The sequence below is a fragment of the Mobula hypostoma genome, chromosome 10 (assembly GCF_963921235.1).
Source record: "Mobula hypostoma chromosome 10, sMobHyp1.1, whole genome shotgun sequence".
NCBI classification, from domain to species: domain Eukaryota; kingdom Metazoa; phylum Chordata; class Chondrichthyes; order Myliobatiformes; family Myliobatidae; genus Mobula; species Mobula hypostoma.
In genome coordinates, this window is record NC_086106.1 from 104,338,489 (window position 1) to 104,355,274 (window position 16,786).

At 40.8% G+C, this 16,786-nt stretch overlaps 1 protein-coding gene across 2 annotated transcripts in view; it reads left to right on the plus strand.

Moving 5' to 3' along the window:
- The window catches only part of kdrl (kinase insert domain receptor like), a 220,621-nt gene that overhangs the window by 193,204 nt on the left and 10,631 nt on the right, over positions 1–16,786 (plus strand). For both annotated transcript variants that reach the window (XM_063060960.1, XM_063060961.1), the window contains exons 27-29: positions 7,068–7,195; positions 7,372–7,462; positions 12,293–12,393. In XM_063060960.1, coding sequence (XP_062917030.1) covers positions 7,068–7,195; positions 7,372–7,462; positions 12,293–12,393 — 320 coding nt within the window. The remainder of the gene's footprint in view (positions 1–7,067; positions 7,196–7,371; positions 7,463–12,292; positions 12,394–16,786) is intronic.

Here is a 16,786-nt window from a genome sequence, read left to right on the forward strand (position 1 = left end):
CTTGATTGTAGTTGAAGTGTTGTTCCTTTCACATGATAAGTAATTAAGTTGTTGGCAGCTGTCAGCATGACTTTCCAGTGGGTAAAGTCAGTGCTAGGTATTCTTGTGTATGAAACACAATGTGAGAGTAGGTGGCAATAGCATATTCAATTTTATTGCTGGAGGGAATGAATTTAAAAAATAGATGTATTGTTACAATTGTACAGAGTATTTGCAAGGGTTCTCTTGAACTCTTGAACAGTTTTGGTCGCCTTGTTTAAGAAAAAGTATACTGGCATTATGGGTAGCGAGGTGGAGATGTCTCTCTACTAAAGGAGGTGTAAGGCACTCCTTCCTTCCACTAGCCTGCAGGTCCCTCTTGGTAGACCTGTTTAGCCTCCCCAGTCAGGGTCACAGAAAGCCATGGGAACATAGAAACACAGAAACATAGAAAATAGGTGCAGGAGTAGGCCATTCAGCCCTTCGAGCCTGCACCACCATTCAGTATGATCATGGCTGATCATCAACTCAGAACCCTGTACCTGCCTTCTCTCCATACCCCCTGATCCCTTTAGCCACAAGGGCCATATCTAACTCCCTCTTAAATCTAGCCAGTGAACTGGCCTTAGCTGTTTCCTGTGGCAGAGAATTCCACATTTACAAAAACAGGTGGTATATCATAAGTCCTATTTACATGATCACTAATGCTAGGTGGACAATCTGTGTAGAACATTAATAATGGCTAGGGTCACTCGTCTTGTAGAGGTACTACCCTGCAGAAGGCAATGACAAACCACTTCAGCAGAAAAATTTGCCAAGAACAATCATGGTCATGTGACCATGATCACTTACATCATACAATATGGTACATAATGATGATGATGATGATACTGGCATTGGAAACAGTCCCAAAGAGACCAGACTAATTCCCAGGATGGAAGGTTATCCTATCGTGAATGGTTAAAAAAGAGTTACTTCTGCATTCTTTAGAATTTTGAAGAGCTAGGGGTGGCCTTATTGAAACATACAAGATCTTAAAAAGGCTTAACAGGTAGCTATTAGGTAGATCTGGCAGATGTATCATTGACAGCATTATAACTGGTTACATCATTGTTTGGTATGAGCAGGGGGATGCCATTGCACAGGATTGGAAAAAGCTCAGAAAGTTGTAAACTTAGCCAGCTAGCACTAGCCTGGGGGGAATATCTTCAAAAGGTGATGCCTCAGAAGGTCAGCATCCATCATTAAGGACCCTCCATCACCCAAGACATGCTCTCTTTTCATTACTACCATCAGAGAAGGAGGTACAGGAGCCTGAAGGCACACACACAGCACTTATGGAACAGCTTCTTCCCCTCCACCAACAGATTTCTGGACAATGAACCAACCCATGAAAACTACCTCATTATTTTTTGCTCTCATTGCACTACCTTTTTAATAGCATATATTTCTTATAGTGCTTTTTAAGTACTGCACTGTACTGCTCCCACTAAGCAACAAACATCATGACATATGCCAGTGTTAATAAACCTAATTCTGAATCTGATTTCAAGATCTTTCCACAACTGGAAGAATTTTGAATGAGGGGACATAGTTACAGTTTCAGGGGTCAGTGTTTAACCCAGAAGAGCTTAAGAATTTCTTTTCACAGAGGACATCGAAGCTCTGCAATTCTCTACCCCAGACAGTTGTGGAGGTTAAAATCACTGGAAGTACTTAAGGAAGAAATAGATGATTTTTTGAAAGATCAGAGAATTGAGTTATGATTAGGTGGCAGTGGAAGAGCAGAGGAGCTGAAGCCTGGGCAGATCAGCCACAGTCATACTGAATGGCAGGGTCAGCTTGAAAGATGAAGAATCAGAACTGGAATCAGAATCAGGTTTAATATCACCAGCATAAGTCGTGAAATTCTTAACTTTATAGCAGTAATACAATGAAATACATTATAAATAAATATAGAGAAAAATGGAATTCCAGTACATACATGCACACACACACACACACACACACACACACACACACACACACACACACACATAATAATTAAGTTAAAATAAGAAGTCCAAAAAGAAGCAATAAAAAAAAGTAGTGAGAAAGTGTTCATGGGTTCAAAGTTCATTTAGAAATCGATGGCAGAGGGGAAGAAGCTGTTCCTGAATCGCTGAGTGTGTGCTTTCAGGCAACACACAAAACAATGGAGAACTCAGTGGGCCCAGCAGCGTCTATAGAGGGAAATGGATAGTCAACAGTATGGTCCTAAAACATCAACTGTCCATTTCTCTCCATATTGTAAAATTTTAAAAATAGGAAATATAATGTAACAAGGGCAGTTATGGGCCAGAGGAGTAGGTAAGTTTTTAGGATCCAGCAATGAAAGATTACATATCTCATAAGGGGTAAGAAAATTGATGGTAAGAGAAAAGTGGCAGGTAATATCAAAACAAAAATTACGAGTGCCCATGATAGGAAGAAGACAGCTGAGGTTAAGTGTGGGGCCTCCAGAAAATGAGGTTGATAAGAAACAGCAGATATGTTAAATCAACGTTTGTATCAGTCTTCACTCTGGAGGACATCACAGATGATCCCCAAGGTAGCAATTGGTTAATTTCAAATAACGGTGTTTTATAAAATTTAACTTGTAAAAATCTCAACTGCATTGGATAAAATATTAGAGAAACTAAGAGAGTAAAATGAAGAAAAATAATTCAGACTTGATGGTCTTCACCCATTGGCGCTTATAGGCAAGGACTTCAGAGATGATGGATCCATTGGTTTGAATTTTTTTTAATTCACTAATTTCCAAGAGGTGCCAAGGCTGGAAAACAGTCAGTATGACCCCTTTCTTCAAAAACCGAGGAAGGCAGAAGGTAGCACTCTATAGCAGGAGTCCCCAAGCTTTTTTGCAAAGCGGACTGGTTTAATATTGACAATATTCTTGCTGACCGGCCGACCCGGGGGTGGGGGGGGGGGTAGGGTTGCCAACAGACAAGAGTAGCTGTCAAATACGTTGAGTTTACCCCGAGAAAGACTACCATGACCATGAAGCCTTGCACGGGCACCTGTGTGCGCATGCATGCACGTGCCGATTTTTTTTCTACAAATCGTTGTTGGCGATTCTGTTCGGGGGGGGGTGTTAATCATGGCCAGAATATAGGTGATAAGTGGCTAATACATTCAATTTCGTTTCTAAAAGAGTTTATCTAACGAATTTAATATTAAACGCACAGCACATATTTTCTTCGCATGAATATAGTGATGTCAATTATAAGTCACTTATAGGTCAATAGCATCATAACATTTTAAGTAACGTTTGGATATTAAACACACAGCACATATATTCCCCGTATGAACATATAAAATCATTGCAACACACCAATATCACTGAATCAGTGGGAGCCCTGGGCTTGTTTCCCTGCAACAAGATGGTCCTATCGAGGGGTGATGGGAGACAGCGATACTCGAAGGGAGTTCCTTATGTCCAGTGTATTCCGCAATTTAGTTTTCATTGCATTCATTGCAGAGATATGTTGGAAATGGAAGCAACGTTTTCAGTGCTTTCATGGCTATCTCAGGATATTTAGCCTTGACTTTGATCCAGAATACCGGCAGAGATGTTAAGTCAAACATACTTTTCAGCCCACCGTCATTTGCAAGCTCGAGGAGTTGATCATCTTCCCGTGCTGACATGGATGACACATGGGTAATGACCTCACGTGCGTTCAAGCTCAACAGTGGGCGTGGCAGGGAATGAGGAAAGGTGCAACTGACTCATATCGTCAAATCATATCGTTTCCTCGCGGCCTGGTAGCACATACTTTGCTGCCCGGTACCGGTCCGCGGCCCGATGGTTGGGGACCGCTGCTCTATAGATTTATTAGTCTAATGCCCACTTTGGCAGGTTGCTTAAGTCCGCTTCAGTAAGAAAAAATTTTTTAAAAACAGATTGTAACCTAAATAGACTGATGTGTAAGAATTCAGAGAAATGTAGTATTCTAATTCATGAATCACAAAAACTTTGGAGGTTGGTCAGAAAGCAAAGAACATATTGGCTTTTATTGTGAAGGGATTGGAGCTTACATTTTACAAACAAGGACATCTTACTCTAGGTAAACTATGCAGGTGTGACCTCACCAGTTCTAGGGTGCTGGTGAGCTCACACCTGCATAGTTTTAGATCCCTAATCTAACAAAGTACAGAGTAGGATTGGCGGCAGTCCAAGGATATTCAACAAGCCCATTCCCGGAATGAGAGAGGATTGTCTTTTCAATAGATTTGATAGAGAGGTCTGCATTTCCTTGAGTTTAGAAGATCTAAAGAGAGTTTGACAGGGTAAATTTTAAGATGCTTTTACTAGTGGTAAAACACAAACAGATTAAGGGGCCAGTTATTTCAAAGTTCAAAGTAAATTTATTATCAAAGTATATAGACTTCGCCATATAGAAACCTGAGATTTATTTTCTTGTGGGCATACTCAATAAGTCTATAGAATAATAAGCATAACAGAACCAATGAAAGACTGCCCAACCTGGGTGTTCAACCAGAGCACAAAAGACAACAAACTGTGCAAATATAAAAGGAAAGAAATAATAATAATAAATAAATAAGCAATAAATATCGAGAACATGAAGATGAAGAGTCCTTGAAAGTGAGTCCATTGTTTGTGGGAACATCCAATGTTCTCACAATCAAAAGTAAAATGCATTTAAGTGTTTCTTCTCAGAGGGCAATGAATCATAGAAACCATACCACAGAAACTAGCACAGAAACAGGCCTTTTGGCCCTTCTTGGCTGTGCTGAACAATTTTCTGCCTAGTCCCACTGACCTGCACACGGACCATATCCCTCCATACACCTCCCATCCATGTATCTGTCCAATTTATTCTTAAATGTTAAAAAAGAACCTGCATTTACACCTCATCTGGCAGCTCATTCCATACTCCCACCACTCTCTGTGTGAAGAAGCCCCCCCCAATGTTCCCTTTTCCCCACTCACCCTTAACCCATGTCCTCTGGTTTTTTCCTCCCCTTGCCTCAGTGGAAAAAGCCTGCTTGCATTCACTCTATCTATACCCACCATAATTTTATATACCTCTATCAAATCTCCCCTCATTCTTCTACGCTCCAGGGAATAAAGTCCTAAACTATTCAACCTTTCTCTGTAAATGAGTTTCTCAAGTCCTGACAACATCCTTGTAAACCTTCTCTGCACTCTTTCAACCTTATTTATATCCTTCCTGTAATTTGGTGACCTAAACTGAACACAATACTCCAGATTCGGCCTCACCAATGCCTTATACAACCTCATCATAACATTCCAGCTCTTATACTCAATACTTTGATTAATAAAGACCAATGTACCAAAAGCTCTCTTTACGATCCTATCTACTTGTGATGCCACTTTTAGGGAATTTTGTATCTGTATTCCCAGATCACTCTGTTCTACTGCACTCCTCAGTGCCTTACCATTAACCCTGTATGTTCTACCTTGGTTTGTCCTTCCAACGTGCAATACCTCACACTTGTCTGTATTAAACTCCATCTGCCATTTTTCAGCCCATTTTTCCAGCTGGTCCAAGTCCCTCTGCAGACTCTGAAAACCTTCCTCACTGTCTACTGCACCTCCAATCTTTGTATCATCAGCAAATTTGCTGATCAAATTTACCACATTATCATCCAGATCATTGATATAGATGACAAATAACAATGGACCCAGCACTGATCCCTGTGGCACACCACTAGTCACGGGCCTCCACTCAGAAAAGCAATTCTCTACCACCACTCTTTGGCTTCTTCCATTGTGCCAATGTCTAATCCAATTTACCACCTCTCCATGTATACCTAGTGACTGAATTTTCCTAACTAACCTCCCATGCGGGACCTTGTCAAAGGTCTTACTGAAATCCATGTAGACAATATCCACTGCCTTCCCTTCATCCACTTTCCTGGTAACCTCCTCAAAAAACTCCAATAGATTGGTCAAACATGACCTACCACACACAAAGCCATGTTCACTCTCCCTAATAAGTCCCTGTCTATCCAAATGCTTGTAGATTCTGTCTCTTAGTACTTCCTCCAATAACTTACCTACTACCGACGTTAAACTCACCGGCCTATAATTTCCTGGATTACTTTTCGATCCTTTTTTAAACAACAGAACAACATGAGCCACTCTCCAATCCTCCGGCACCTCGCCCATAGACAGCGACATTTTAAATATTTCTGCCAGGGCCCCCGCAATTTCAACACTAGTCTCCTTCAAGGTCCGAGGGAACACTCTGTCAGGTCCTGGGGATTTATCCACTTTAATTTTCCTCAAGACAGCAAGCACCTCCTCCTTTTCAATCTGTACAGTTTCCATGATCTCACTGCTTGATTCCCTCAATTCCATAGACTTCACGCCAGTTTCCTTAGTAAATACAGATGCAAAAAACCTATTTAAGATCTCCCCCATTTCCTTTGGTTCCGCACATAGCCGACCACACTGATCTTCAAGAGGACCAATTTTATCCCTTACAATCCTTTTGCTCTTAATATACCTGTAAAAGCTCTTTGGATTATCCTTCACTTTGACTGGAATCACTGGAATATCTGCTTCCCCTGCGTGCCCCCCCCCTATGGTGGGTAAGGCTTGAGGGGTCCCCTTCTTTAAGAAAAAGTATACTGCCATTGTGGGTGGCAAGCTGAAGGCATGTCTCTACCCTAGGAGGTATAAGGCTGGACTGCAGGTCACCTTTGAGCAAGATGTAGCACCTGGTTAACCCCTGACCCACCAGATCAGGGTAATGAGCAGATGTTGGATGGTCATGTGAGGGAGTAAGGCTAGTGCTCTTATTTTTTTATGTTCTCTACAACTGCACCCCTGGCTTTTTGATTGACCTGCGCAAAAGGAAATATCAACATACTCCCAATGCAATCAAACAATACATGGAGTTAAATAATGTGCAGCTGGTTGACGTATATTTAAATAACCACATTTTAAAAAATCAACAATAAAGATTAATGAAGCACTGCAGCTTACGCTGATCAATGTCCTGTTTTGAAGTACATTCTTCATCACTGACATGCTCTTGTTCTTTTCCTCATTGCAGGATGGAAAGGATTACATCCCTTTGAATATTACGATGCAAACAGATTCAAGCCTCTCCACTACAGACCCCAGCCTCACAGAAGATATAGCAAACCCAAAAGTTAATTGCAGTAGCACAGGAAACATTGGGTAATGCATCCTTTGTCATTAATCAAGAAAAAATTGTAGAAATGATCACAAAGTTCTTTTCCTGTATGAAGAATTCTGGAAAAAAAATCAGTGTTCTTTTGCTGTTGTGCCATATCCTGTTCTAAACAGCTGAACCTGAATCAACTGAATTGATATTTTCTGCTTCTCTTCCTCAGGCTCAGCTGCAATAATCCAAAGAAGAGGCCACTGAGTGTGAAAACATTCGATGATGTTCCTGTAGATAACAAGACTACTATAATACTCAAGGTATGTGTTGAATATGGATCTGTCATAGAATCATCGAAGATGTATGACGGGAAATTATTTAGCTCATCAAAGCTCTGTAGATCCTAATCTCCTGTTCTACGCTTAGTCCATGGCTCTGCAGGTCACATCTCTTTAAATACAGATCCAAAAACTTTGGAAATGTAAGAGGGATTTCTGCTTCTAACAGTAAATAAGTTTGAAACCTAAACCACTTTCTGGTCAAAAAACATTTTCGACCTTCTCTGTCCTCCCATCCTTCTGCCTATTAAATTGAATATTTGCATCCTCATTTTTGACTCTTCCGCTAAGGTATATAGGTTCTTCCACTTAACTCCCTTTAGGCCCCACATAATATTTATATGCCTTAACTTGGCCCAGATCACTCAGCCTCCTATGTTCCAAACAAAACTTCCTAAACCAATATTAACTCATGCTCTTTCCACAGATACTGCTTGACCTGCTAAGTGATTCCGGTACTTTGCATTTATTTCAAATTACCAACATCTGTGCAAGATGTTGTTTCTAATTTATTCACAGATTTTTTTTCTGGCTAACATTTTCCAATCCTATCAGTCCTTGTATTTGTCCTTTGTAACCTCTCCAGTGCAATCATACCTTTTGCTATAATGCAGTGAGCAGAACTGACAAGTATTCAAATTGTGATTTAGAACTGAACAAATGTTTATGACTACACACCAGATTTAAGATGAATTAAATTTTTAATGAGGGAAAATGTTCTTTGTGTAATCAGGGATAATTTTGCCTCACTCACAAAAGATCTTCATCAGGTGTTATTCAGCCCTCATTATTTCTTTAACCCCAATTTAGATGAAAATAATTTTCTTGTAACTCACAATCTCTCCCTTTGACAAATATAGTTTTGCTCCTTTTCAAAGTTACTAATGAACCCAAATAACATTAGAAATGTATTACACTACCTCGTGTAAAATTATGCAAGCTTTGGAATACAAAGCACAAGCAAGCATAGAACTCTGTCAAAATCTTCCAGAAATTGACCATGACCTCTTCCCCATCAACAACCCAATCTGTACAGCGTGCAATATAATCAACTATGGACACACACAGAATGCTGGAGGAACTCAGCAGATCAGGCAACATCTAGGGAAGTGAATAAGTAATCAGTGCTTTAGTTCGAGCCCAACTTCTCTAATTTCCAGTCATTTAACTCCCCTCCCCCTTCCCTCTTCTTCAATTCCCCACCCTGACCTCCCTCTCACCTATCCTCTTCTCATCACCTGCCCATCATCTCCCCTTGTCCCCCTCCTTCTTTCTTTTCTCCCATGGTCCACTCATCTCCAGCCCTTTATCTTCTTCACCTATCACCTCACAGCTTCTTACTTCATCGCCCCCTCCCCACCCACCTAGTTTCACCTATTATCTTCTAGCTTGCACTCCTTTCCTTCCCCCGCCACCTTCTTCTTCTGCTTCTTCCTTTCCAGTCCTGATGAAGAGTTCTGACCCAAAACGTCAACTGCTTATTCATTTCCATCGATGCTGCCTGACCTACTGAGTTCTTCCTGCATTTTGTGTATTGTTCTGGATTTCCAGGATCTGGTGAATCTCTTGTATTTATAATCAACAATGGATATGACTTTAGTGGGAGACTCATCAGCGAGAAATTAATGATTAATGTATTCCAGTGAAATGGCTTGCCTCTATGTTAATGGTTGTCTATTAGCTTAATTTAAAGTAGGTTAACAACTGTAAGCGAGAGCTAACTAATTTTATTTAAGTTAATTGAACACCTATGTCGCAATATATACACATTTTTTCTCCCATAAAGTCACATAAGCAAAATTCAATATGTGAGATAGTGTAAATTCTAAAAGAAATTTAAAAGGAAATGTTTAGATTAGTCCAATGATATTGCGACCACTATGGATTTTTTCTGGTCTTTGTTTGTATGGGAGAAACCTTAAGGAATCTCAATTTAAGCCTTCAAAGTGCATTCCTGTGGGTTACAGCAAAACCCATGGTTGTCAGATTAAATGAAAGACAGATTATTGTGGTCCCATGGAATTTTTTTTTGACTGATGTCCATTGGGAACAAGTAGTTCACTTGCCTGTTATGAAAAGCTACTTCTCAACATGGATTCAACAAGAATAAACAAACATTTTAGTGTAGATATATTTCTCAGTCAATGTGGTTGTATTAGACCAAAGGGCTGTATGACTCCATGACTCTATTCTTTTCATGTTCCTATTGCCCAAATATAATTAACTCTTTTTTTAAAGACAACATGGACACCGAGTAAAGAATTTCACCACAAACGTACTTGTTTTTCCAATATGCAATGAGCCTCTTAGTGAGCATTTTTTTCGTACTCTGAGGTAAAGGTGCTGGAAAACAACAGGTATGATTGCCACGCACACTAGGTGGTCACAGACATGTTTTCTAAAGATTTTCCAGTCCTTAATCACGTCCATTATCTCCAGGCTGAGTCCAAAAGTGAAAATAAAACACATTCTGGACAATCGGAAAGTAGACACCTCAAAATAGTATTTAAAACAGTGTCAGCATGGGGAAGTTCCTCAAAATTCTAGTAGAACTTCAGTTCAGAACTAAAACTGCTGCCGCATTTATTTAATATTCTTCCTCCATAAATTGACTATGCATTACAAATGCATTACATTTTTAATTAGTTAAAGTTCCTACAATGCAGGGAATAGTCAAGGGTATTATTACTATATTGCCTGAGCTTCCTGTCAGTGCATAATCTTTGAGCAAGATTAGAGAAAATTGTGATCATCCCAACTAATCCCAATTACTCAGTAATTAATATCAATTATAAATGTAGATGCAACTACATCTCTGCACAAAATATTTCGTTTTCGCTGCTGTTAAACCTCCCAGCTAAAATAAACATTAGAATATAAGAACATTAGCATTTTTCAGGAAGCCATCAACATCAATTCTCACAAAGCAAATGGCATCTAAATGAACTTCACACCAGTAAACGAGCAGATACTAATCTATTATGTACAATGATTACGCCTTCTGTTCAATTAATCAAAATGAATTTGGATATGCCATTTGGAATGCAGATACAACTTGCAGGACAAATCCACTGTAACACAAATGGAAATTCTTTCCACATTGAGTAGCAAAGGATAAAAAGTAAGAAATGATCTTGACTTCATCTCTGTCAGCCAAGCAATATGCATTTGTTAGTATGAACATCATTTGGTTGATATACATTCTGTTCAATGAACTGTGAAGGTGGTGTTTCTTTCATGGATAAATTCAGCATTCTTGTTATTTTGTACTTGGTGTAATATGATCAGGGCCCAACACGGACTATCATTTCATGCTTGCCCAACTGGGCACTGTTAAAGTGCAGAGCTTGTGACTTGTTTCAGTGCTGTCTGTAGCAAAGTTCATACTCTCAAAATAAAGCCACAAGTTGATTCAATCCTTATATTGCACAGAATCCTGAGTAAAAATGTAGTTTATTTGTGGCAAGAACAGTAGATTTAAGATCTAGAAATGACTAATAGAGTCAAAGAGTCAGAGAAAAGTACAGCAGAGAAACAGGCCTTTTGGCCCACCTAGTCCATGTCAAAACCATTTAAACTGCCTACACCCATCAATCTGCACTGGGACCATAGCCCTCCATACCCCTACCATCCATATACCTATCCAAAATCCACTTAAACAGCGAAATCGAGCTCGCATGCACCATGTGTCCTGTCAGCTCCTTCCACACTCTCACGACCCTCTGAGTTAAGAAATTTCCCCTCATGTTCCCCTTCAACTTTTCACCTTTCATCTTTAACCCATGACTTCTGGTTGTAGTCCCATCCAAGCTTAGTAGAAAAAGTCTGCTTGCATTGACACTATCAATACCCCACATAATTTTGTATACCTCTATCATATCCCCCTTCAATCTTCAATGTTCTAAGGAATAAAGTCCTAATCTATTCAATCTTTCCTTGTAACTCAGGTCCTCCAGACCCGGCAACATCCCTGTAAATATTCTCTGTACTCTTTCAACTTTATTTACACCTTTCCTGTAGGTAGGAGACCAAAACTGCACACAATACTCTAAATTATGCCCCACCAATGTCTTATACAACTTCAACATAACATCCCATGTCCTGTACTCTGTGCTTTGATTTATGAAGGCCAATATGCCAAAAGCTTTCTTTACAACCCATCTACCTGTAACACCACTTTCAACAAATTATGGACCTGTATTCTTAGATCCTTTCATTCTACCACGTTCTTCACCGCCCTACCACTCACTGTGTTAGACCTACCCTGGTTGGTCCTACTGAAGTGCAACACCTCGCACTTGTCTGCATTAAGTTCCATCTGACATTTTTCAGCCCATTTTCCAGCTGATCCACATCCCTCTGCAAGCCATGATAGCGTTCCTCACTGTTCACTACACCCCCAACTTGGTGTCAGCCGCAAATTTGTTGTTCCAGTTAAACATATTATCATTAAAATGTGCTTATTGTTAAACCCTCTTCATATGCTCAAAATTCATTAATTAATTTTAACAGATTAATATATACAACATGATAAAAGAGAGAAAAGTTTGATTAAAGTATTTTGTGTTTCCATGATACTTTTACAGATCAGGTGATCTAATAACTTAGTTATAGTTCATTTATATGTTTCCATATTCATTCTTCTCATCCTTTTGCAGTATTGTTGATTGAAAAATGATTTTTCAGCAGAATAAGTTCAATAAGTAACTTTACAATGAATCAATGGGAAGAAGGGGGTGCAAATAAGAAAGGTGAGCATTTCTAAGCATTGTGTTCATATTGCTTTCTCATTGGGTGTGTCATGGTCCACAGGAAGGAGAATCTGATAGTGGAATGGTGCTGGCTTCTGATGAACTGAAGCGTCTGAAGCACATAGAAACGAGACCCTGCTCTTTTGGACTAATTACGTTAGCGTGAGTATGTCCGGTGTTTTGGACTTAATTACAAAGAATTTTCTGGAAAAGTTGGCAGCTTCAGAGCTTCTACTCTACAGACTGCTAAAGCTGTTGCTTCGGAAAAGGTGTTGTGATTGCTCATTTATCAATTATAACTTCCATTTTGGACATTCCTTCGGAAAACCAGGAAGTTATGTGTAATCGGTTTAGAATTCTCTCCCTCAATTGAAGTTTAAAAATGAAGGTGAGGGGATATCTGAAAAGGGGATGGTTTAGGCCAGCCACTGTAATACATTTCAGACCTTTAAAGAGAGAATTGGTACTGAAATTCTAGATTATAAGCCACAAATGTATTGCAATATATCAACAGATGTTCTCAAACAGCTCTGAACAGTGTGGAATAAGAACAGTGTGGAATCAGGTGCCCAGCTTGGTAGCAGGAGACAACAGCTTTCATGATTACTGGTTCAAAGAAAGTGTTTCATTTGATAACCACAAGGCAAGGTGAATAACTGATATTGAAAATAGAACATGGGCAAAGAGGAAAGCGCATTCTTTCATAATGGGATGAACTTACCTCAGCCAAGTCCGGACTTATGTTCTGGGTTTGAGAAACAAAATTCTGAGAAATGGCGTGGCCTCAAAAATACTTAATGGTGTTGTAAATGAATAGAACAAGACTTGCCCACAAAACTCCTCTAAATATCTTTGACAGGCAAATTCCAAACCTGGGGTTTGACTGCCAAAGCTGCCAGAGTTAATAATGTATTAAAATTATTTTTTTTAAATATAGCCAACTAAAACAATATCTGTAATTTTCAATTATTAGCTTTGAAATAAAAAGAGTTCACATACATAAATCCCTTGCTTAGACATAGCCACATGCTTCCCATTATAACTGGCAAGCTTGCAATTCTTGCAACAGTCTAACTTGGGCAGGCTTCTGGAGCAGACTCTTCCACATAAATGGACCTTGTTACTGAGAAATACCAGCAGTTCCAATTTCAATATCTGACACCTACCAGAAGAAATCAGACCATTGTACCTTGTCAAAAATATCTATCATCTCACATACAAATCAGAGATTTTTTAAGTCAATGTTTTTTAGAAATCTACTGTAATTTTTAAGCAGCTCATTTGACCTCAATAGTACATCCTGAAATGCTACCAGATTTTAATGTTCGTTGCCCACTGAATGCAAACACCCATATTAACTGGTAATCCTTGTGTTGGTCTGTGCTTTCAGATTATAGTCACTTAGTAATATTTAACTTTCACGACAGAAATAAAATATGATAAAATACTTCAGATACATTGTGATCAGGTAATGAATCTCAGCAATTTTTAGGGTCCTTCAACATCAGAACCAATTCAGACTGGCGACACATGCAAAATACTGGAGGAACTCAGCAGGCAATGCAGCATCTATGGAAAAGAGTACAGCTGACATTTCGGACCGAGACCCTTCAGCGGGACTGGAGAAAAAAAGATAAGGAGTCCGAGTTAGAAGGGTGTGGGGATGAAGAAACACAAGGTGATAGGTGAAAGTGTTAGGGGGAGAGAGATGAAGTAAAGAGCTGTGAAGTTGATTAGTGAAAGAGATACTGGGCTAGAGAAGGGGGAATCTAATAGGAGAGGACAGAAGGCCATGGAAGAAAGGAAAAGGAGGAGGAGCACCAGGGGGGAGGCGATGGGCAGGCAAAGAGATAAGGTGAGAGTGGGAAAAGCAGATGGGGCCATTACCAGAAGTTTGAGAAATCAATGTTCATACCACCAGGTTGGAGGCAACCCAGATGGAATGTAAGATGCTGCTCCTCCAGTCTGAGTGTGGCTTTATCACGACAGTGGATGGACATGTCAGAATGGGAAAGGGAAGTGGAATTAAAATGTTTGGCCACTGGGAGGTCCTGATTTTTCTGGCGAACGGAGCGTAGATGCTCGGCGAAGCGGTCTCCCAATCTACGTTAGGTATCCTGATCTACAAGAGGCCACAATGGGAGCACCAGATACAATAGATGACCCCAACGGACTCACAGGTGAAGAGTCACCTCGCCATGGAAGGACTGTTTGGGGCCCTGATTTGTAGTGAGGGAGGAAGTGTAGGGGCAGATCTAACACTTGTTCCACTTGGAAGGATAAGTGCGAGGAGGGAGGTCAATGGGAAGAGATGAATGAACAAGGGAGTCACATAGGCAGTGATCCCTGTGGAAAGCAGAAAGTGTGAGGAGAGAAAGTATGGACACAGAGGCTGGGTGAGGACAAGAGGAATCCTATTGGGAGTGTTCCATAGGCCCCCCTGGAGGCTGGGTGAGGACAAGAGGAATCCTATTGGGAGTGTTCCATAGGCCCCCCTGGTAGCAGCAGAGATACCGAGGAGCGGATTCGGAGGCAGATTTGGGAAAGGTGTAAAAATAACAGGGTTTCTTATCATGGGTGATTTTAACTTCCCTAATATTGATTGGCAGATGATTACTTCCAAGGGTTTAGATGGGGCAGAGTTTGTTAAGTGTGTCCAGGACGGACTCCTATCACAGTATGTTGACAGGCCGACGAGGGGGAATGCCATACTAGATCTAGTATTAGGTAACAAGTCGGGTCAGGTCACAGATCTCTCAGTGGGTGAGCATCTGGGGGACAGTGCTCACCGCTTCCTGGCCTTTAGCATTATCATGGAAAACGAGAGAATCAGAGAGGACAGGGAAATTTTTAATTGGGGAAGGGCAAATTATGAGGCTATAAGGCTAGAACTTGCAGGTGTGAATTGGGATGATGTTTTTGCAGGGAAATGTACTATGGACATGTGGTCGATGTTTAGGGATCTCTTGCGGGATGTTAGGGATAAATTTGTCCTGGTGAGGAAGATAAAGAATGGTAGGGTGAAGGAACCATGGGTGACAAGTGAAGTGGAAAATCTAGTCAGGAGGAAGAAGGCAGCATATATGAGGTTTAGGAAGCAAGGATCAGATGGGTATATTGAGGAATTTAGGGTAGCAAGAAAGGAGCTTAAGAAGGGGCTGAGGAGAGCAAGAGAAGGCCTTGGTGAGTAGGGTAAAGGAAAACCCCAAGGCATTCTTCAATTATGTGAAGAACAAAAGGATGACAGGAGTGAAGGTAGGACCGATTAGAGATAAGGGTGGGAAGATGTGCCTGGAGGCTGTGGAAGTGAGCTAGGTCCTCAATGAATACTTCTCTTCGGTATTCACCAATGAGAGGGAACTTGATGATGGAGAGGACAATATGAGTAAGGTTGATGTTCTGGAGCATGTTGATATTAAAGGAGAGGAGGTGTTGGAGTTGTTAAAATACATTAGGACGGCTAAGTCCCTGGGGCCTGATGGGATATTCCCCAGGCTGCTCCATGAGGCGAGGGAAGAGATTGCCGAGCCTCTGGCTAGGATCTTTATGTCCTCGTTGTCCACGGGAATGTTACTGGAGGAATGGAGGGAGGCGAATGTTGTCCCCTTGTTCAAAAAAGGTAGTAGGAATAGTCCAGGTAATTATAGACCAGTGAGCCTTACATCTGTGGTGGGAAAGCTGTTGGAAAAGATTCTTAGAGATAGGATCTATGGGCATTTAGAGAATCATGGTCTGATCAGGGACAGTCCGCGTGGCTTTGTGAAGGGCAGATAATGTCTAACAAGCCTGATAGAGTTCTTTGAGGAGGTGACCAGGCATATAGATGATGGTAGTGCAGTGGATGTGATCTACATGGATTTTAGTAAGGCATTTGACAAGGTTCCACACAGTAGGCTTATTCAGAAAGTCAGAAGGCATGGGATCGAGGGAAGTTTGTCAGGTGGATTCGGAATTGGCTTGCCTGCAGAAGGCAGAGGGTCATGGCGAAGGGAGTACATTCGGATTGGAGGGTTGTGACTAGTGGTGTCCCACAAGGATCGGTTCTGGGACCTCTACTTTTCGTGATTTTTATTAACGACCCTGATGTGGGGGTAGAAGGGTGGATTGCCAAGTTTGCAGATGACACCAAGGTTGGTGGTGTTGTGGATAATGTAGAGGATTGTTGAAGATTGCAGAGAGACATTGATAGGATGCAGAAATGGGCTGAGAAGTGGCAGATGGAGTTCAACCCGGAGAAGTGTGAGGTGGTACACTTTGGAAGGACAAACTCCAAGGCAGAGTACAAAGTAAATGGCAGGATACTTGGTAGTGTGGAGGAGCAGAGGGATCTGGGGGTAGGTACATGTCCACAGATCCCTGAAAGTTGCCTCACAGGTAGATAGGGTAGTTAAGAAAGTTTATGGGATGTCAGCTTCCATAAGTTGAGGGATAGAGTTTAAGAGTCGCGGGGTAATGATGCAGCTCTATAAAACTCTGGTTAGGCCACACTTGGAGTACTGTGTCCAGTTCTGGTCACCTCACTATAAGAAGGATGTGGAAGCATTGGAAAGGATAC